The sequence below is a fragment of the Ailuropoda melanoleuca genome, chromosome 11 (genome assembly GCF_002007445.2).
Source record: "Ailuropoda melanoleuca isolate Jingjing chromosome 11, ASM200744v2, whole genome shotgun sequence".
In the NCBI taxonomy this organism is placed as follows: domain Eukaryota; kingdom Metazoa; phylum Chordata; class Mammalia; order Carnivora; family Ursidae; genus Ailuropoda; species Ailuropoda melanoleuca.
In genome coordinates, this window is record NC_048228.1 from 9,326,307 (window position 1) to 9,347,949 (window position 21,643).

Genomic DNA, 21,643 nt, shown 5'->3' on the forward strand with positions numbered 1-21,643 from the left:
CTTGACCCTCTGCTATGCTGCCTCTCCCCACAGCCTAGACTGGGGCATCAATCAAAGTGGGGTCGGGGCAGCTAACTGGAATGAGATGTGCTTTGTCCACCCTAACCAGACTCTGGTGAGGAAGGCTGGCTGTGTGTCTCCTAGTCTACAATTGAAAAATCAGGTCACAAAGGTCTGAGGCCTCTCCCTTGGATGCCCAGGTGCCAGGTGTTTTTTGAGCCTGGAGCTGTGCCAAGGCTTTAGGAGACCCATCTACCAAGACATCTCCTGATGGGCAGGACTGGCTTTCTTGGTGTCTGCATTCTTCGGAGGAGTGAGTAGTCCTTCTCGCTCCCATTGGCTCTGCTGGATTTATGTATGAGAAGTCAGGTCAGGGCACTGAATCAAGGCTAAGCCCCAACACCGTGGGAACCAGGAGACAGCTGGAATAACCAGTCCAGGGTCTCCCAACACAAGTTCCTGAGCTGGCTCCTCAGAGCAGCAGCTCCTGAAAACGTTGGAACATGTTCATCCTGGGGCTGGTGCTACTGTCCAGCTTTTTCGTGGGAGTCGTTGTCTGGGCTGTGCTTCAGCATTTCCTCACCACCGATATTCCCTCCACCTTGCAACATCCTACCAAGTTCTGGTTTCTGCACTGCATGTTCCTGTACGTGCTCGCTTTGGTGAGTTTGCTCTCAGCCTCCGTCACGGGTTGGGGTCCCTTCCTCTCTCCCTGTACCTTACCCCTCCTTTCCTTACCCGACTCCCCCAAGGCAGCCTTTGCTACACTGTCTTTTGTGTCTGTGATTCCGTTTCCCTCTCTCTTCCCTTCCCTTCCTCCCTCCCACCCCCCCCCTTTCCTCCTTCAAGCATCAAACACTTATTGAATGCCAATCACTGGGCTGCATTCTGAGGATTCTAAAAGGACTTCAGACCCGGTCCCTTCCTTCAATGGGCTTTCAGCCTGACAGGGAATGAACTGGCTTCACCCACAGCATCTTTGACCCTTGGCGCACTTAATTGCCTATAGGTCTTCTCCCCTGCATAGACTGTAGGCACCTTGAAGGCAGGGACTGCCTTATCCACCTTCGCAACCCTGGCCCCAAGCACAGACCTGCCACCCAGAAGGTGCTTTCTATTTGCTGATCGAGACATAACGGAACTAACCCAGCCTGTCGGAGTGGCTGTGCTGGCCTGGCTCTGAGTAGGGACCAGCATTGTGGATAGGCCAGCATATGCCCAGACCTGCAGCAGTTTTGGAAACGAAGGTTTGGCATGTGGTAAGAGGCAGGCAACTAGATTTAACCCCAGTATCTTAAGGTGCGGTGATAGCAGCCAAACAGTTCAAGCCACTTACCTGGGGTGGGGGGAGGGCAACTGTGGAAAAAGGAGGATAGAGACCTCAGCAAGAAGCCCAGGCTGCAGACAGCCTGCCAATGTGAGCATCCCAGCTCTGGCCCTGCGATCTCGGGCCATGTACTGGACCTCTCTGTGTGTCTGTTCCCTCATCTGTGAAAGGGAAACAATAGTGTCCATTTCATCAAGTCGGTGAAAGAACGAGATAACGTGATTAGGGCTCAATAGGTTTAGGAAAGAAGTAAAATACGTTTCTGTGCTGCTGGAATGTTCCACTGTGCATACGGATGACTCTCAGAGATAGAACAAGTCTAGTTTATAATTACAGAAATGCTGCTGGCTCAAGGAGACAGGCTGAGGGTGCAAAACTCTCATCTCTCTTATTTATTGGGGCCATGCACCTCAGCTGAGGTCAGCCTGTCTCAAACCAGTGGCTGCTTTCTCATGGGACTAGGGCTAGTCTGAGACCCAGAAAAAGCCAGACCTTTCTAACCTTCGGTGTTTTCCCCTCAAGAGTAGCTCACAGGCCCAAGCGCCTGCTGCTGACTGCTGCACTGGGGGGCTCTCAGGAGGCTCGGAGCTGGACCTGAGAAGTAACACAGCCAGCTATTTTCCCAGCAAGATGGGCTTATTCAGGAAGAGCAGAGGAATTGCAATTGGGGACAGCAAGTCATGGCAAACCACAGACAAGTCAGTGATCAGAAGAGGGAAACCCTTCTTTATCAAGAAGTGGGGGGCGTGGGAGGGCTGCTTTGAATTAAAGTCCATTGGAGGAAAGCTGGAGGCCAGAGTTGGGATTGCTTCTCATTGGCTGAGTTGTGGTATCTTCTTATTGGCTGAGCTTGTTGCTAGGCCAGGAGAAGTTCTTCCTGCCTCCTGTCAGGCTGCTTCTTGGGAAGTTGAGCTACGTCTTCCCATTGGTCTGCAATTGAGGACCCGCTGTGCCTCCCGAGGGCTCCCCCTGCTGGCCTCCCACTCCATCTTCCCAGAGGTTTCCCTGTCCAGTTTCACAGACGTGGAGACACTTGGGAGGTCCCATCCTGGTCTCTCCAGCACTGGCTGGGTGCCCTCGGGACACACTGCCCATCCCGGGGTGCTGCTGATGAAGATGATGCTGTCCAAGTGATTACGGTTCACTCCGTTCTGGAAGACAAACAGATACAGGAGGGATAAGAGATTTGAAGAGGAGGAGGAAAAACCTAAAAAGATTTTATGACCCAGAAATCAGGTGCCTTCTTTTGGTGTCAGACAACCCTTGGTCTGAACCCCAAGTTTCCCATTTGTTAGCTTCGTGGCCTCCATTGTCTTGCAGCCTCCATTTTTTTTCCTGTGAAAAATGAGGATAGCAAGAGATACTTTTTATAGGGTTGATGAGAAGATTGAATGGGAAACGCAGCCCGGGGTCCACATGAACAAGGCAGATGAAATACTGCAAAAACATCCTAGCAATTATTGGTGACAGGTGTCATCTACAGTCCAGATGGGTTCTGACCTCTCCTAATGTTTCCCTTTCTTTCTCTTACCTCCAACAGGCAGAAATATTTGAGAAGCTGGGAATTTGCTCCATGCTCAGATTCCTCCAGTTATTGCAAGGCAGTGTGAGAATAAAGAAGGATGCTAGACTGATGGTAACTGACCTGTATTTTGGGACCATACCTGTGAGGCTGTTCCAGCCCAAAGCAGCATCCTCTGGCCCCTGGCGAGGCATCCTCTTCTTCCCTGGAGGAAGCGGGTTTGTGGGGAGCCTGGGTAAGGACTTCATCTACACCTACAACGTTGCCCACCCTTCCATGAGAACCTTTTTGGAGTGACTCAAAGGAATCAGTGGTTGGAGATTTTTGTAGGGAGCCCAGACGAAAGGCTCTGGGCTCATGACAGTAGATGGTGTGCAAATCTACATAGGAGATGGTAGTTTTCTGTACTGTAATAGTCTCCGTCAAGGTGAGGCTAGTGCTGTGTCTCAATAGGGCTTTCATGGACGGTACTGGAGTGTTGATTCCTCTCTTCCCTCACCGCTCACAGGCAGCAGTGGCTGGTCCTAGCTGCTCCCCACCCACACTGCCTCCCAAACCCATGCATTTCTCCCGGGCTTTGAACCCCACCATGATCCAAGCCCCCATCTTCTCCTGCCTGCCCCCTTGACACTTCTGATTCTCCTGTCGCCCCTCATTCCATTCTCCACCCGGCAGCCAGAAAGAGCTTTAAAAAAAATACAAGCCAGAGCTTGTCGGTCCTGGGCTAAACACTTCTTGTGGCTCTCCAGTGCCCTTCGATGGAACCAAGCCATCGAACCCTGATAGCTTAGAAGCCCCTGCCCACCTTTCCAACCTGGTTCCCTGGGTCTCCCCCCTCCCAAAGCAGTTCCCTGTGCTGCAGACACACCACTCACATGACTGCGTTCCAGACACTCCCGGCTCCTCTTCACTCTGAATCTTCTGCACTTGCTGTCTGGGGGACCTCAAAAGCTGTCTCGCCCCTCCTGACTTTGCATCGCTGGTGGGCCCTTGTTTGTTCTTCTAGTCTGACCTCCAACGCCCCTCCCCGGAGAGGCCTCCCTGAACATCTTACCTAAGGAACCGTCCCTTAGAGTTCTATGCCCCTGTCTCCAACCCTGACCTCATCCCTTTACATTTTCTTCATGGCACTTGTCACCATCTGAATTTGTCTTGTTCCTTCTTGTGTTTTCTTACGGTCTGTCTTCCCCAACTAAAAATGGAAACTCCACGAGTGCCAGGAAGACTTGTGTTTTGTTTTCTGCCTCATCCCCAGTGCCTTGCCTGTGCTTTTACATTTTTCGAATGACTCTGTGAGTGCATGAATCCGGATGGGTGGATAATTGGGTGAAAGGATGTGTTCAGGAATGAACACACGAGGGGATGGACAGATGGTTGGATGCGTTGCCCGCCCGGCCCTGGAATTGGGGTGTACCGCCACCTGGTGGTGGAAATAACCACAGCTTCAGCTGCCGCGATGCTCTCCTTTTTCCGAAGTTAGCAATGGTGATCTCCCACCTGCTGGCCCCAAGATCGTTCTTCCCTTTCAGAGGCCCCCAGGAGGAGCACCCCGTTAGTTGGCTAGGACTGTTAGCCTTCCTCTTTGGGCGATGATGTTATTTCCAGAAGTAAAGCCAGGACTCATTCAGCAAATATTCCCTGTCTACCTTGTGTTAGACCTTCTTCCAGGTACAGAGCACCGAGCGGAGAACAAGGAGGGTCTTCGTGGAGCCTACTCAAATGAGGAGGACGCTGGGCAGTGAAAGAGCAAACAAACAAACAGGGTAATTTCACAGAGTGAGAGCATGAGGGGATGGAATAGATAGAGAAGGATTCAGATGCATCCTTAGTTTTTGAAGAACAAGCCTCTCCAAAAAGGTAGAATTTGAGACCAGGCCCAACCAACCAATGAGGAGGAACCAGTCCTATAGAGGCTGGGAAACAGCATTCTAAGCCTCTGGGGGTGGAGGAGGCAAAGGGGGCGCCGGAGGCTCCATCTTGAAAGGGGCACCAAGAAACACAGTCTAATATTTTTATGCATTATTTTTGAAAACTCAATAATAATGCAAAAAAAATCTATGATGGACAAAATATCAAGGTTTATCTAATGGCGGGATCGACAGGGCGGGGGAATTGGACAAAGGCAAAGTAGGCTCTTGTCTACTTGAGATTTTCATACGAGGGTGTTCATCAACTTGTGGTATTTACTTGGATTCCTTAAAGTAGTATTTATCTTGGTTGCTGAGGGTCCCGGGGCCCATGGGAAGTGCCTCCCTTGCCTCCGCATGGTCCCAGCCCTGTAAAGTCTAAGCCGAAGGGAGCGCAAGCGCTGAGCTCCGGAACAGGAGCTTGAGGGAAAGAATGAATGTCCTGGGGGCGCAGAGCAGGGAAGCAGGGAGATGGTGTGAGAAGGGCCGGCAGTGGCCTCCACCCTCTCTGTGCTTTGAACCCCCCTCCCCGGGGGTGCTTTAGAGTCGTCCCCATACCCAGGTCCTGCCCAGGCTGCTGTCTGGTTCAGGGGTGGGGCCGAGGCATCAGCATTTTTTTTTTAAATTTTTAATTTTTATTTATTTTTTTAAAAGATTTTATTTATTTGACAGAGATAGAGACAGCCAGCGAGAGAGGGAACACAAGCAGGGGGAGTGGGAGAGGAAGAAGCAGGCTCATAGCAGAAGAGCCTGATGTGGGGCTCGATCCCATAAAGCCGGGATCACGCCCTGAGCCGAAGGCAGACGCCCAACCGCTGTGCCACCCAGGCGCCCCGGCATCGGCATTTTTAAAAAGCTCCCAGACGATGCTGATCGGTAAGCAGGGCTGAGGCCGCTGTAGGAACTGCCCACTCCCTACTCCGTTTGGACCCCTCCTCCATCACCTCCCTCAACGGAGTCAATGAAGCCTGCACCCCGCCCCCATCACTTCTCTCGGTCAGATCAGTCATTCTCAACCTCCCCGGATGCTGGCATTGTCTGGCGTGACCTGGGAACTCCTGGTGCCTGTGCCCCCACCCCAGAGACACTGGTTCAGTTGGTTTGGGGGCTCGGTCTGGGCATCAGGACTTGGAAAAACTCCCTGGTACTTCCACGCACAGCCAGGGTTGACAACCACTGAATTACAGGTTTGTTTGATACAAATGCTGTGTCTGGCACTGTGCCAGGATGGCCAAATACTGTCGAGAAGGGACTTGTCCTCTGACAACCTCAGAGGTACCACTCAGCTAATAGAAATGGCCCATCCAACCCTTGCTTATTTCTTAATAATACATATCTGTATGCACGCATATGTAATTATCATTAATATTCTAGGGCAGGCATGCCTCCCTTCCCCGGTCTTGGTTTTGTAGGTTTCCAATCACCAAGCCTTTCTTGGTCCTCAGGCCCACCCCCACTTTTGTAAAAAGGAACGTTGCTGCTGGTGAGCCCCGAGATGCAGCCAAGCCCCGACACTGAGGAGCCCAGGGCAGGTGTCAGTTGTCTGATATACGGCCTGGCATTTTGGTTGTGCCCAGGCAGAGCCGGCCAGAGTCACTGCGGAGGAGGCAAGAACAGGAACAGAAGGAGAATGTCAAACCCAGAGCTGGTGCTGCTGGTGGTCTGGCCCTGGGGTGGGGGGAGGGCGGCGACATCCCAGAGACCACTCAGGGCGACTGCTGCTGTGACTGGGTCTACTCTTGCAGACTTCCACCACAACCTGTGCGGTTTTTTGGTCCCGGAGATGGACTCCGTGCTGCTGTTGGTGGGGTGAGTTGCTGGAGAAAGTCAGTGGGTGTTGCATGGGTGGGGGAAGGCAGGAATGAACACGTGGCTAGTTCGGAGAAGAGAGAGAGAGAGGCCCTAAGCCCCAGGAGGCACTCTTGCACATGCACATAAGGACCCGGGCACCGCACTGTTCAAAAGGACAAAAACCCAGAAACGACCCAAAGGCCCATCAGCGCGGAGTGTGTGAATAAACTGTAGCAAGAAACAAGTGTGGGTGAGGATGTGGAGAAAAAAGAACGCTTCCGCGCTGTTGGTGGGAATGCACATTCGTGGAAGACAGCGGGGAGGTTCCTCCAAAAATTGAAAACAGATCTAACCCATGGTCTAGTAATCGTGCTCCTGGGTCTTTACTCAAGAAACAGGAAAACCCTCATTTGAAAGGATACGTGCGCCCTGTGTTCATTGCAGTGTGAGTTACAAGAGCCAAATTATGGAAGCAGCCCAAGTGGCCATCAATAGAGGAGTGGATGAAGATGTGGTATATATACAACGGAATATTATTCAGCCGTGAAAAGGAATGAAATCTTTTTTTTATTTTCTATTTTTTTAATTAGTGATTCATCACTTACATATAACACCCAGTGCTTTTCACAAGAAATGCCCTCCTTAATGCCCGTCACCCATCTAGCCCGTCCCCCACCCACCTCCCTCCAGCAACCCTCAGTTTGTTCTCTATCACTGAGTCTCTTACGGTTTGCCTACCTCTCTCTAAAAAGAAGGAAATCTTGACGTTTGCAACAACATGGATGGAGCTAGAGGGTAATGCTAAGTGATATAAGCCAGTCAGAGAAAGATAAATACCATATGATTTCAATCATATGTGGAATTTCAGAAGCAAAACAAATGAACAAAGGAAAAAAAAGAGACAGACCAAAAAACAGACTTTTTTCCTTTTTTAAAAAAGTTATTATGTATTTATTTATTATTTTTTAAAAAGATTTTATTTATTTGACAGAGAGAGATAGCGAGAGAGGGAACACAAGCCGGGGGAGTGGGAGAGGAAGAAGCAGGCTTCCCGCCGAGCAGGGAGCCCAATGTGGAACTTGATCCCAGGACCCTGGGATCATGACCTGAGCTGAAGGCAGACGCTTAATGGCTAAGCCACCCAGGTGCCCCTAAAAAAGTTATTACTTAAATTCCAATTAGTTAACATACAGCAAAATATTAGTTTCAGGTGTACAATATAGTGATTCAGCACTTCCATCCATCACCCGTGCTCATCACGACCTTAATCCCCATCCCCTATTTCCCCCATCCCCCCGCCCACCTCCCCTCTGGTGACCATCAGTTTGTTCTCTGTAATGACGAGTCTGTTTCTTGGTTTGCCTCTCTCTTTCTTCCCCTTTGCTCCTTTGTTTGGTTTCTTGAATTCTACATATGAGTGCCTCTGTGTGACTTACAGCAACTCACCAAGCATCTCTGGTCTTCTTGATGAGATCGAGGAAGGCAGCATCTTTCTGGTACTCGACATACTTCCTGACTGGCTCAGCATTGTGTCTGAAATCCCACTGAGAGAGCTTCTGTCAGACTCTCCATCTGAGAAGGCCTTTGTGGTAATGAGAATACTCCTTGAACACGTAAAAGTGTTTAACGAACACCTGCATGAATACCTTGCAGGAAATTGCTTATGATATTGTTGTTCTGGAGAGTTGAAAAGACCCAGGGGGTGCCGGAGTGGCTCAATGTTAAGTGTCCGACTCTTGATTTTGGCTCAGGTCATGATCTTAGGGTTGTGAGATTGAGCCCCATGTCAGGCTCCATGCTGAGTGTGGAACCTGCTTAAGATTCTCTCTCCTTCTTCATCTACGTCTCCCACCATTGCTCTCATGCTCTCTCTTTCTCTCTCAAAAAAAAAAAAAAAAAGAAGGGAAGGAAGGAAGGAAAGAAGGAAGAAAAGAAGCAAGAAAGCAAGAAAAAAAGCAAGAAAGCAAGAAAGCAAGCAAGAAAGCAAGAAGAAAGCAAGAAAGCAAGAAAGCAAGAAAGAAAGAAAGAAAGAAAGAAAGAAAGAAAGAAAGAAAAGACATAGGGTGTGGACCAGACTGGGTTTGATAGAGTGGATGGCGGAGGTAGAAAAGCAGGTAAAGGTCTTCAGGCTGCCAGGGGAGAGTGCAGATGGACCACGTCTGGGAGGAAACAGAGACACAGGAAAACATGTCCAGGGTCTGAAATGCTCCCTGATTCCTCATCACTACATAATGGGACTTCCTTCCTAAGCTTCTGGAGATTGTCAGTCTTTTGCCCTCTTCGTTCTGCGAAGCCTTTACCCATGTCCTGGGTGGGTAAGAGAGAATACAGGAGGGCATGGAGCATTTCTGTCTCTTTCCAGCAGGTGGGGATTCTGCTAATGGAAAGCACTTACTGTTTGTTATTTCTGTCATAATGTCAGATTTGTATATTCCACATTTACTGAGATGTGCTCCCTTCTAGAAATGGGAAAATGGAGCCTGAAGTTTGTGCTTGCTGCTTCCGGGTGCTGGGGCCATCTCACTGCAAGGACCTTACTCAGTAGTATATGTTTTGCTGAGTTTACGTGGAAGCCCATGTTGATAACATTGATTTATTTATCAGCATATTGCTCATTGGGGAAATGCTGCAAAGTTGCAGTCAATCAAACCCTATCTTTAAAGACGATGCCTAGAGCAACTTTTAATGGAAACAAAAATCAAGGTCATACAGGAGACAGCAGCTTTAAAACTAGACTCCTCGGGGCACTAGGGTTCCCTTTATTGTCTTAGAGGTGGTCAAGGAGGTCAAAGAGGAAGGAGAATGAGTGGGGGGAGGTTCAGGTCACTTACCCTTGGGCAAAGCCAGAATGACTGCTACTTACTTATTTTATACAGTGGGGCTCCTTGTATCCTTTTAATAAGAAAAATAATATTGCTGTTCTAACCAAGTTTACTTAAAAAAAAAAAGATTTGTTTATCTGCTTTAGAGAGAGCATGTGTGAGCAAGTGAGGGGAGGGGAAGAGGAAGAGGGAGAGAGAGAATCTCAAGCAGACTCCCCACTGAGCATGGAGCCTGACATGGGGCTCAGTCTCATGACCCTGAGATTTTGACCTGAGCCCAAATCAAGAGTTGGATGCTTAACCGACTGAGCTACCCAGGTGCCCCTTAACAAAGTTTAAAAGCTACTAGCCAAAGTGTCATTTTTCATTATGAGTGTCTTCTAAACTTAATCTTACAAGTAGCATACATTTTTTTGATGCTTTTAAGTGATAGGTTGTAAGAAGAGAAAAGATAATGAGCAATAATTTCAAACAAAAATTTGAGATAGCATCCATGTTTTACATAAAATCTCTAATCCAAGCAGTTTAGCCAAACTGTTTTTTATTCTCTCTCTCTTTTTGTTTCACAGGTAGAATTTAGTGATTCATCAGTTGCATATAATACCCCGTGCTCATTACATCAAGTGCCCTCCTTAATGCCCATCAGTCAATTATCCCTTCCCCCCTGTCCACTTCCCCTCCAGCCACCCTCAGCTTGTTTCCTAGAGTTCATTGTCTTTTATGGTTTGCCTCCTTCTCAGTTTTCATCTTATTTTATTTTTCCTCCCCTTCCCCTATGTTCATCTGTTTTATTTCCTAAATTCCACATTTGAGTGAAATCATTTGGTACTAGTCTATGGAGGTTCCTCAAAAATTTAAAAATAGAGCTACCCTATGACTTAGCAATTGCACTAGGTATTTACCCAAATGATACAAACATAGTGATTTAAAGGGGCACATGCACCCCGGTGTTTATAGCAGCAATGTCCACAACAGCCAAACTAAGGAAAGAGCCTAGATGGCCATTGACAGATGAATGGGTAAAGAAGATATATATATATAACAGAATATTACTCAGCCATCAAAAAGAATGAAATCTTGCCATTTGCAACGACTAGAAGGTATCGTGCTAAGCAAACTGTTCCTCTTTTTAAAATTCATTCCTTTCTCTTTTTGTAATCTTGATTCGTGCACTAGTTAGCTTGTGTTTTTGTGTTTATATAAGCACATATTGAAATATAATTGACATATAAGATTGTGTAAGTTTAAGGTGCACACTGCCTCAGTTTGATACACTTCTATATTGCAGAATGATTACCATCATAGCATTAGGGAACACCTCGGTTCTATCACATAGTTAGTGTTTCTTTTTTGTGGTGAGCACATGAGCAACTGGCAGGTATAGAACACAGTAGTGTTAACTGTAATCACCATGTTGTAGGTTATTTTTTTAAAGATTTTATTTATTTATTTGACAGAGAGAGCAAGAGACCACAAGCAGGGGGCAGAGTAGAGGGAGCCCGATGTGGGGCTTGATCCCAGGACCCTGGGATCATGACCTGAGCAAAGGCAGATGCTTCACCGACTGAGCCACCCAGGCGCCCCACCAGGTTGTAGGTTAGATCCCCAGGACTTGTTATTCTTATAACCGGAAGTTTGTACTTTTGATCAACATCTCCCTCCCCTCCCCCTGCACCAGCCCCTGTTAACCACCATTCTGAGTTTTGTCTTTTGCGAGTCCACAGATAAGTGAGATCATACAGTATTTGTCTTTCTCTGCTGGACTTACTTCACTTAATGTAATGTCCTCAAGCCGTCCATGTTGCCCCAAATGGCAGGATTTCCTCCCTTCTCGTGGCTGAATAATATTTTACTATAATTTACACATCTAGAAGTTCATTTTCAAGTCCTTTCTTTTTGTCCTTGAATTCCCATGAAGAGACACACTTTGGGGGCTTACTCAGAGCAGCCCTCAGTGTCTGTTTCCTGCCTGCTTACCTTTCCTACACCTTCACCCTCATGGCTCCTCCCAACCCGCTCCCTCCTTCCTCAAAGCCCCAGGAGAAGGCAGCTCCTTAAGTCACTGGGTAAGAACAAACCTTGGTCATTAGACTTTGATGAAAAAAAAAATTCTTCCTGAAAGAAACTTCTCCTTCATTTGAGCTCAGCCCCTTCTCTCCATTCAGCCAGTAGCTTCCTTCGCCTTTCCTGGCATTCCTGGCTGTTCTGTTTCGACTTCAAACAGCTTTCGAGTTGCCTAATCTTGATGTAGGGTCTGCATCTCCGGGCAGCAGACAGAGCCTAGGGTCGGGGTCAGGAATCTCCGCCTGGAAGACCAAGGAGAGGCTCTTCACGTCCTCATTGCAAAAAAAAGGGGGGGATAAAAATCCTTACCTCACAGGACCATTCTGGGGACTTAGTCAGAGACAGTATTGCAAGGAGGAGTCGAGGACACAGTTAAATCGTTCCCAAACAGCTGGCCACACTGCTATGCTTTTGTTCCCTGCTTCCTCCTCAGGTACCGCAAGCTTCCCGATCACCATTACCCCAGCATCTTCCAAGACTGCCTGAACGCCTCCATTCACTTCCTGAAGGCCCTGACGACCTTCAGGGTGGACCCCGCCCGGGTTGTGATCTGTGGAGACAGCACTGGGGGAGGGTATGTGGCCTGTATCACCCAGGCCCTGGTGGGCAGATCAGATCTTCCCCAGATCAGGGCCCAGGTCCTGATTTACGCAGTAACTCAGCTCATCAGTTTGCCGTTACCGTCCTACTGGCAGAACCGAAACGTCCCGTTCCTCTCGCAGAAGTTCACGATGATGTGTGTGTTCAAATATATGGTTATCGACGTTCACTGGTGGGATGCCATCTTGAATGGGGCTTTCAGACCCCCGGAAGTCTGGAGGAAGTACCGGAAGTGGCTTAGCCCTGACAACATACCCAGGAGATTCAGGAAACCAGGCTACCAACCTCTGTTTCCCGGCCCTTTTAATGAGGCCGCCTACCTGGAAAACAAACATCTTTTGGATGTAGCCAATGCCCCTCTGCTAAGGGATGATGAGACCATCACGCAGCTTCCTGCAGCCTTCCTGGTGAGCTGCGAACACGACATCCTCCATGATGACACCTTGCTCTGTATGAAGCAGTCGGAGGACCAGGGGGTCCCTGTGACATGGCACCACATGGAAGATGGCTTTCATGGGTCCTTGATGTTTTTTGATAAGAAGCTTTTCTCTTTCCATGCTCCCTGAAAATTACAAACTCTGTCATCAGTTATATAAAGAGCGTATAGTAACCCTGGGGCGCTGCATCCTTTGGTGAATTCTATTTTGCTGATTAAGGAGACGCTGAGTCAATGCTGGGCCCATGTGAGAAGGATAAGGAAGCTTAGAACGGTCTTGCTTAGTATCTAAGAAAATCCAAAATATGGGGCACCTGGGTGGCACAGTCATTAAGAGTCTGCCTTTGGCTCAGGGCGTGATCCTGGCGTTCTGGGATCGAGCCCCACATCAGGCTCCTCCGCTATGAGCCTGCTTCTTCCTCTCCCACTCCCCCTGCTTGTGTTTCCTCTCTCGCTGGCTGTCTCTCTCTCTCTGTCAAATAAATAAATAAAATCTTAAAAAAAAAAAAAAGAAAATCCAAAATGTCTCTCTTTCTTTCCGGCACCAACAACGGTTAATCCTGGATCTAGCAACACTCGCCAACTTTCTCATTCAGGTGAAATAGATCTCAAAGGGAGGGGGAAAAATCTTTAAAAATTTCTCACAGCCTTAACACACAATGTCTGAGCAGAGTAAATGCCAACAATTGGTCATACTGTCCCCGGTGAGTCTATACTCAGGAGGTGAAAGCACGGCTTGGAGCCATGCTGCCTGTTGGAGGAGGGGCACCTACTTGTCCTTGGGGTCAGAGGTCACCAGCCAAATTCCCACAGACTGGTTCCAGATCAGTCTCCAGCCAGAGAAATGCTGTTGCTGTAGAACTCTTGCCTCAAGTCAGCCACCCATTGGCTGGACTAAAGGCAGATTTTAGAGGAGGTGATTGGAAAAGGAGATGGGGAAGAGGGAAGAGGGAGGCCATGTGGGAGAGTGTGGGCTCTGGCGGGCTGGGTGGATGCTGCTTGGGCTCAAGTCTTTAATTTGAATTCCAAAATCAGATCCCGGCCTACCAAGAGGCAGGCTCTCAGGGCCAAGGCTGTCTTGGGAACCTCTGGATGCCATCTGGCATATGCAAACTGCATTCTTGAAGCCAGCACCTTACTACACACTCTTTCTTTGGTGAGCTTATGTATCATTCCCACTTTTACAAAGTACCTTGCCCTAGAGGTGCTGGCCAGCTCGGTTGGTAGAGTGTGCGACTCTTAATCTCTGGGTTGTGAGTCCGAGCCCCATGTTGGGTATAGAGATTATTTAAAAAAAATAAAATATTAAAAAAAAAAAAACCTTGTGCTTGCTTAGCCCATACCACTTTCTCTGCTCACAGGGAAAGGGAAGAGAGTCTTGATACCGCATGCCAGCACTGTCCGCATAAGTTTTTACATGGGCCCATGTTTGCTAGATTCATCAATAATACCCACCAAGTGCTGGAGTTGGAGGTTCTCCCTTTTCTTCAACCATAACCTCTCTTGGTACCAAGGACCTCACCTATGATCAATGGAGGAGGGGGTCTTACAGGTGTCTTGGATCCTTGCAAAGAAGGCAAATACATACACAGGCAGTTTGGATTGGGCTTCTCGGGACACGGGCAGGCATCACGATCCATATGTTATATGCAAGCAGCTTTGATGGAAGAGTGTGTTAATTATCCATTACTGGGTGGCAACATTACAGTGACCACGCACACTTATTATCTCACAGTTTCTATGGATCAGGAGTCTGAGAACAGCTTACCTGCAATTGAGGTGTGGGACTGTGGTCTCATCTGAGTCTTGACTGGGGACAAGTCTACTTCCAGACTCAGGTCATTGACAGAATTCAGTTTCTTGAGGTTGTAGACTTGAGGGCTTCAGTTCCTTGCTACCAGAGGTCACCCTGAGACTCTAGAAGCCACTCACAGTTTCTTGCCACATGAGATACCCCAAATGACTGCTTACTCACTTCAAATGACTAAAGGAGAGACAGACTCCAGCAAGATGGCCACTAAAATCTGAAGTACTTACAGGGGCACCTGGGTGGCTCAGTTGCTTAAGTGCCTGCCTTCGGCTTGGGTCGTGATCCCGGGGTCCTGGGATATAGCCCGCCATTCGGCTGCCTGCTCAGTGGGGAGCCTGCTTCTCCCTCTTCCCATCCCCCTGCTTGTGCTCTCTCTCGCTATCTCTCTTTCTCTCAAATAAATAAAAATCGTTAAAAAAATAAAGTACTTACAAACATGTAATCACATGTATGTCATCACCTTTGCCATATTCTGTTAGTAGTAAATTGCAGGTCTTGCCCATACGAGGGGATCACACAAATGTGTGAATGCCAGAGGGTGGAGATGATGGGGACCACCAGTCTGCTCACCACCAAAGGTCTCATCAGAAGTTTAATAATTAAAAAAAAGAAACAGTGGTGGAGACAAATGCAAATGAAAACACATGTCCCCTTTCTCCTGAATGCCTTTGAGCTCTGCTGAGTCTCAGCTTCCTCAGTGGAAAATGTGCACCTGGAAAGCTCGTTTCAGAAAGGAAGGAAAGAAAGGAAAGGAAAGGAAAGGAAAGGAAAGGAAAGGAAAGGAAAGGAAAGGAAAGGAAAGGAAAGGAAAGGAAAGGAAGTGGTCTGCACACCACAGCTATGCAGGTGGGGGACACAGCCTTACGTCCTGGCCTGGACAGCAGGTGGTGGCTCACGGAGGTTGTGAGGGACAAAGGAGCAGAGACTCCAGAGGGGAGAAACAACTCAGAGTATGTCCAAAGTGGTAGTTTTGTTTGTGAAAAAAACCTCATCAAAAGAGGCAGCAAGTCTGGGTAGTACCATCTGGATGAAAAGAATCGCTTCATGCTGAAGCCAATCAAATGGCCTCCCCTCTCCTCTCCCATACAGGGGCGTAGTTTTGAGAAGTTGGGAATTTGCTTGATGCCCAGATTTGTCTCAAGCCCGGAGATGGCAGTGTATTTAGGAGCCTGGGGAAGGGGCTTCCTTAAAACTTGGACTTGCCATTGAGTTTACTAGGATCCTTATTATGCTTATGCTACTGAAACCAAACAAGTACCAGGGGAGTCTGAGTTATGCAAGAGCCTCTCTCTCTCTCTCTCTCTCATTCTGTTTATTCAAATGAAGGTGGGCTGGACCACCTGTGATCCCAGCACTTACTCTTAGCTCCTTGTTCAAGCACTTTCCTCTTGTTGGTGGGGCTATTCCGTGTCCTCTCCTTCACTGAGAAGTCTCCCCCATCTCCAAACGCTTGTCCTCCCCTCCTCCCTGTCTAGCAGACCACCCACCATAGAGCTTGGTCAATAGGGATAAGCTAGTATTTATAGTGTTAAAAATTATAATAATGTTTAAGAAACAAAACAGAGGATCATTGCAGAAGAAAGGAAAAAATAAAACAGGATGAAACCAGAGAAGGAGACAAACCATAAGAGACTCTTCCTCATTGGAAACAAACAGGGTTGCTGGAGGGAAGGGGGGTGGGGGGACGGGGTAACTGGGGGATGAACATTAAGGAGGGCATGTGATGTAATGAACACTGGCTGTTATATGCAACTGATGAATCACAGACCTGTACCTCTGAAACCAACAATACATTATATATTAATTAATTAAATTAAAATAGTGAAAAAAATAAAGCTGTTACAAAATTGAAAAAAAAAGTATAATAATGTCATATATGGAATGACAACTTCTGAGAGGGATTTGGAACATAGTAGCAGTCCCTTTTTTAAGTTATAGGACCTTTTTATCAAATGGAAATGAATGTGGCACCCTGACGTATTAAACAGAGAAAAGCAGAACTGTCTGGTTGAAGTCTAGATAGGAGGTCTACCTACTCAGCCTCTCCCTTGAGCCCAGACCAGCTCCAGGGTCCCCTGAAGCATGATTTATAATCACCAAAAATGACTGATGTCACTGGGACAAGGCAGAGTTAGCGGAACCCATCTCCATTTCTGTTTATGGAAGATCAAATTTCTTTTCTGTTTAAGTCTTAGGTTCTTGCCTTTGGCTTTTCATTGCAACTGCTTTCTCCACAACCATCCTGATTACTAAATGGCCAAGGGCCTCTGTGTTGCACCCTTAGGAACTCTGTCATCTCCGTCTTTTCACTCCTTCATGAATGGAAAGGATAGATGTAGCTGGGCCATTTGGTGGTAGCGTATTCCAAACTAAATTTGTAAATTTATTTAATTTGTAATTAAATTACAGGTTTAAATTTCTAAGGAGGATATCATGGCAGGTACTTTTCTCCTGCTTTGGTTGGAAGGGGCACAGACAGACAGCTGCTGGCGATGCAAGATGAAACGAATGGGTCCCATCTCCTCAAAGCCTCTGTGGACAACAATCCGGAAGATGAAGGAGAAACTGTTATTGTTAACAGCTCAGTTAGAGCCCTGCTTCTCAAACAGTGGTCCCTGGGCCAGCTGCACCGTCCTTGCCCAGGAGCTTGTTAGAAATGCACAGTCTGCACAATAAGATACCACCTCACGTGTTAGAATGGCTAAAATTCACAAGACAGGAAACAACAAGTGTTGGCAAGGATGTGGAGAAAGGGGAGCCCTCCTGCACTGTTGGTGGGAAAGCAAGCTGGTGCAACCGCTCTGGAAAACAGTATGGAGGTTCCTCAAGAAGGTTAAATTGGGCTACCCTACGACCCAGCAATTGCCCTACTGGGTATTTACCCCAAAGATACAAATGTAGTGATCCGAAGGGGCACCTGCACCCCAGTGTTTATAGCAGCAATGTCCACAATAGCCAAACTATGGAGAGAGCCCAGATGTCCATCGACGTGGAATATTACTCAGCCATCAGAAAGGATGAATACCTACCATTTACCCTGATGTGGATGGAACTGGAGGGGATTATGCTAAGTGAAATAAGTCCATCAGAGAAAGGCAATTATCATATGGTTTCACTCATATGTGGAATATAAGAAATAGCGCAGAGGATCATAGAGGAAGGGAGGGAAAACTGAATGTGAAGAAATCAGAGAGGGAGACAAACCATGAGAAACTCTTGACTCTGGGAAACAAACTGAGGGCTGCTGGAGGGGAGGGAGGTGGGTGGGGGGACGGGATAACTGGGTGATGGGCATTAAGGAGGGCACTTGATGTGATGAGTACTGGATGTTATACGTAAATGATGAATCACTGAGCATTACATCAGAAACTAATGATGTACTGTATGTTGGCTAGTTGAGTTAAAAAAAAAAAAAGAAATATACAGCCTGGGGCCCCTTGCAGACCTATTGAATCAGAATCTGCATGTTTAACCAGATTCCAAGGTGTTTCATGTGCCCATGACAGTCTGAGCCACATCACCCTGGGGGAAAGAGAAAGACACTGAAGTCAGCCAGGCCTGGGTGAATTCTGACCCTGCAGATTCATGGTCCAACTTTGAGCAAGTTATTTATCTGCTACCAGCCTCGGTTTTCTTATCTCTAAAAGGGGAAAATAACACTTTTCTCAGATCAGTCTTTTTTATTGTGGTAAAAGACACACAACATGAAACGTCACCATTTTAAATTGTGCAATTCAGCGGCATTCAGTGTATTTGCAACATTGGGTAACGATCACTACTGTTTAGTTCCAGAACATTTTCATCACCACCCAAAGGATACCCTGTACCTTAAGGCACCATTTCCATTCTGTTCCCCCTCCAGTCATTGGCAACTCCTAATTTTCTTTCTGTGTCTATGAACTTGCCCTCTCTGGTTATTTCATACGAATGGAAGCATCCAATACATAGCCTTGTATTCTGGCTATTTTCAACTTGGTCTTTTTGAAAAAAAAAAGTTACTGAAAGAGAATAAATCTAGAAAAAAGTGCACAAATTATAAATATACAGCTCGATGAGTTTTCACACCAACTACATTCAGCTAACCATTACCCAGACCAAAAAACAGCATTTCGGTGTCCCAGAAGCCTCTCCCCTGCCCTTGTCCTGTCACCATGACATAGACTGGATTCATTTTTCCTGCTTTTGAACTTCATAAAATGCAATCGTGACTGTTCTCTTTCATGTCTGGCCCCTGTTGCTCAGCACTGGTGAGATTCATCCACGTTGCTGCACGTCCTCGTAGCCTGTTCACCCTCTTTGCGCTCTAGTTCCCCATCGTGTGAACAGATGGTCATGTATTCGTCCCTCCTGCTCTTGATGGGCGTCTGGATCGTTTCCAGTTTCTAGCTATCATGAATGGTGCCGCCATAACCATTTCTGTCCATGTCTTTTAGCACACACGTTCAACTTCTGTTGGCTCCATTCCTCGGACGAGAACCGCTGGCTCAGCGGGTACGCATGTGCTCAGAATTAGTGGACGCTTCCCAACAGTCTTCCAGAGCAGTTGTGCCGAGTTATGAGCGGTGTATAATACGGATGCTCCGTATTGCTTCCCACACTTCTTGATATCCAGTTATACTTGAGCATATTAGAAGCGGACCATTGAAGGGCCCTCATCTGTTCTGGATTTATACGGCTATTCTACGATATGAAACAGCACAGACAGCCCAGTAATTGTGTTTCCCAATATGGCTTTGCTTTATTGCCTTTTAAATCCAGATTCAACTATTAGGACCTGGACCTGTCAAGCTACTAACCAGCTTGAGGCTACAAGGGGAGGGGAGTGTATCTACCTAGTACCTAGTGGGAAAACTTCCTTCCTCTGAGCACATGAAATCAAATAGTCCCTCATCTTTGGGAAACACCAAAAGTTTATTTTGCAGTTCAACAGAACTATCTATTGTACCTTCAAACAGGGGCTCATTGGCTAGCAGTCAAGGAGTCATGAGCTTGACTGGGGAAAGAAATATTGTTATTTTCATGAACCTCTCATTGAAATTTAGTTTTCTTGTTTTTTTTTTTTGTTGTTTTTTTCTGGCAGAAATGTGGACCACAAACCACAGTAATATTGCTTGTACAGGGGACTTAATCGCCAATAGAAATCACAAATATTTTCATGTATTTCCATTGTGGCAAATACTACAAAACATCTTTTAAGTTCATCGTTATTTCAAAATGTGGCATTCCTAGATCTGCCACTAGATCGTGCTATTCACTGGGTTTTTTTTTTTAAGCACTTACATTTCTAGATCAGAAATTGAAAAACCATCTCAACGACTCCATTTTACTATAATTAATTTTCTTGGTAAAACTTGGTCTGTTTTGCAGTTAATTAAAAACATTGTTTTTACCCCCCAAAAAGTACTAAAAATATTCTGAAAAGGGGTCTGCAGCACAAAAAGATGAAGAATCCTCGCTTTCAACTGACAATCAGCCATCAGCCATTAGCGATCAGGAAGGAGAGGAACATTCCAAAGGGTTCTAGTGTGTCTGCGGGGTCACTCCGCCGGTCTGCCATTCTGTCTAACATTAAGCCCACCGTGACCTTAAAACGGATTATTAACAAAGCTATTGTGAAGATTCGGCCAGGATTACTTACTTCAGAGTCTAGAAAGTTGACTCAGCCTTTAGTAGCTCAAAGCTTGTTCACCTGTCCTTGAGGCAGGAGGGGCTCCTAGAACAGGCGGGGCCCCTTCTTTTCCCAGGGGGCTTCCTCAGCCAGGAAGGCTCTCCCCAGATCGCTGCTTGGGGAGCGCGCACCCTGAACACTTGTGAAGGAATGAATGCACTTCCTGACGCTGCAAACAAGAATTACACATAGAGACGCGTTTCTCCAAGTCCGGCGCCATGTTGGTGCCACGTGGAGCGGAAGTCAGCGCTGTGGACGTCGGGTCGGAGTTCAAGCTCACGTGCGGTCCGCCGTCTGGGGCGGGGGTCCTTCCACCTGGCTCCCTGCACCGTCGTGCCTGAGTGGGGTCCCTTAGATCTGCCTGCATCGGAGAAAGACACCCCAAGGGTCAGGCGGCTTTTGCAGCCTCCGTGTGCAGCCGGCCCTTCTGCCCCTGCAGACCCTCAGGTCAGCCTCCCCCTAACAGTGTCCTTCAAAACCCTTGGCCAGGGACTCAGTTCTCCTCCAGGGACTTCCACCTGAGAGTTTCAGCCCAGGAATGTGATTTCAGGAAACAACGTTCAGCTCATTTCCCCCTTCAAATGTGCACCACCTCCCCCGCCCCCCAGCCCCTCCACCTTCACTGCTTTCCCCTCTACCCTTTGCAGCTCACATGGGTTTTCCTAAGGGATCAGGAGCCCTTCCACCACGTGAGAGGTGGGGAAACAGACAAAGCCATCCTCGGTGTCCATTTCTGGAGTAAGCTCCGAAGGCAGAAACTGTACTAAGCAAGATGACTCTTGTCATTTTTTCAGACCTTCCCCTTTTATTCACTTGGAAGCTGGAAAACAAAGCTAGAGACTCCCGACGGGTCTTTTCACAGAGGATTTGTGGCCGCGTACAGTGAGAGCATGTGCAGTGAAGGCAAAGTGAAATGGACGCAGCAGTGGGCATGCGGTTGGAAGTTGGAAGAAGAGAAGGAGACAAGCACGTCCCCAGAAGGGCCAACAACGTGTCACCCTCGAGGCAGGTAATTATTTGCTTTTGATTGAGATATAATGGACATACAACATTGCATTAGATTTGGGTGTATGACATAATGATTTGGCGTACGTATGCATAGATACCGCAAAATGATCACCGCCAAAAGTTTAGTCAATACCCGTCACCACACAGAGTTCTATTTCCTTTTCTTGTGACGAGAATCTAGCAACTACTCTCTTAGCAACTTTCGATGTGTGGTGTTGTTCACCAGAGTCCTCGTGGCGTGTGACATCCCTCAAAGGTCATCCCTTACTTATCTTGTAACTGGAAGTTTGGGTCCCTTTTGACGCCTTCACCCATTTTGCCTGCCCCGCATTCCCCACTTCTGGCAAACACCAAGCAAATATTTCTTAGAGAAATTCTTGAGTAAGGAGAGAAGTCTACTAAGTCTTTTTAGATGGTGTCCTGAAAAGAAGAGTTTTAAGTGGGAGTTCTATCGGTGACAGTAACTGGTAGACCAGAAAGTTTTTCCAGACACACTGATTGCATTTGCAAAAGCAAATCGCACATGCTTATTTCTCAAAGCCAAGGGGGGTTTATAGGGGTCTGCTGCCCCTTCAGGACTCCCCCCAGAGACGCTCATATCCGAATCCCCAGCACCTGCAAGTATGTTACCTTCCGTGGCAAAAGGGACTTGGATTGTGTGATTAAGGATTTTGAGGTGGGGAGATTA

At 47.4% G+C, this 21,643-nt stretch overlaps 1 protein-coding gene across 1 annotated transcript; it reads left to right on the plus strand.

Moving 5' to 3' along the window:
- The first annotated feature begins 503 nt into the window (after positions 1 to 503).
- On the plus strand, positions 504 to 12,599 carry AADACL4 (arylacetamide deacetylase like 4). The gene is made up of 4 exons (XM_002925590.3): positions 504 to 662; positions 2,868 to 3,084; positions 6,502 to 6,565; positions 11,867 to 12,599. The coding sequence occupies exons 1-4, from the start codon at positions 504 to 506 to the stop codon at positions 12,597 to 12,599; spliced, it is 1,173 nt and encodes a 390-aa protein (XP_002925636.2).
- The last annotated feature ends 9,044 nt before the right edge of the window (positions 12,600 to 21,643 follow it).

What these genes read in the sequence shown, in the direction of transcription:
- AADACL4 (XM_002925590.3), top strand. Translation starts at nt 504, where the DNA reads ATGTTCATCCTGGGGCTGGTGCTACTGTCCAGCTTTTTCGTGGGAGTC. An exon ending in CGGGTTTGTGGGGAGCCTGG is followed by an intron (nt 3,085 to 6,501) that starts GTAAGGACTTCA and finishes CTACTCTTGCAG; the next exon opens with ACTTCCACCACAACCTGTGC. An exon ending in TCCGTGCTGCTGTTGGTGGG is followed by an intron (nt 6,566 to 11,866) that starts GTGAGTTGCTGG and finishes CTTCCTCCTCAG; the next exon opens with GTACCGCAAGCTTCCCGATC.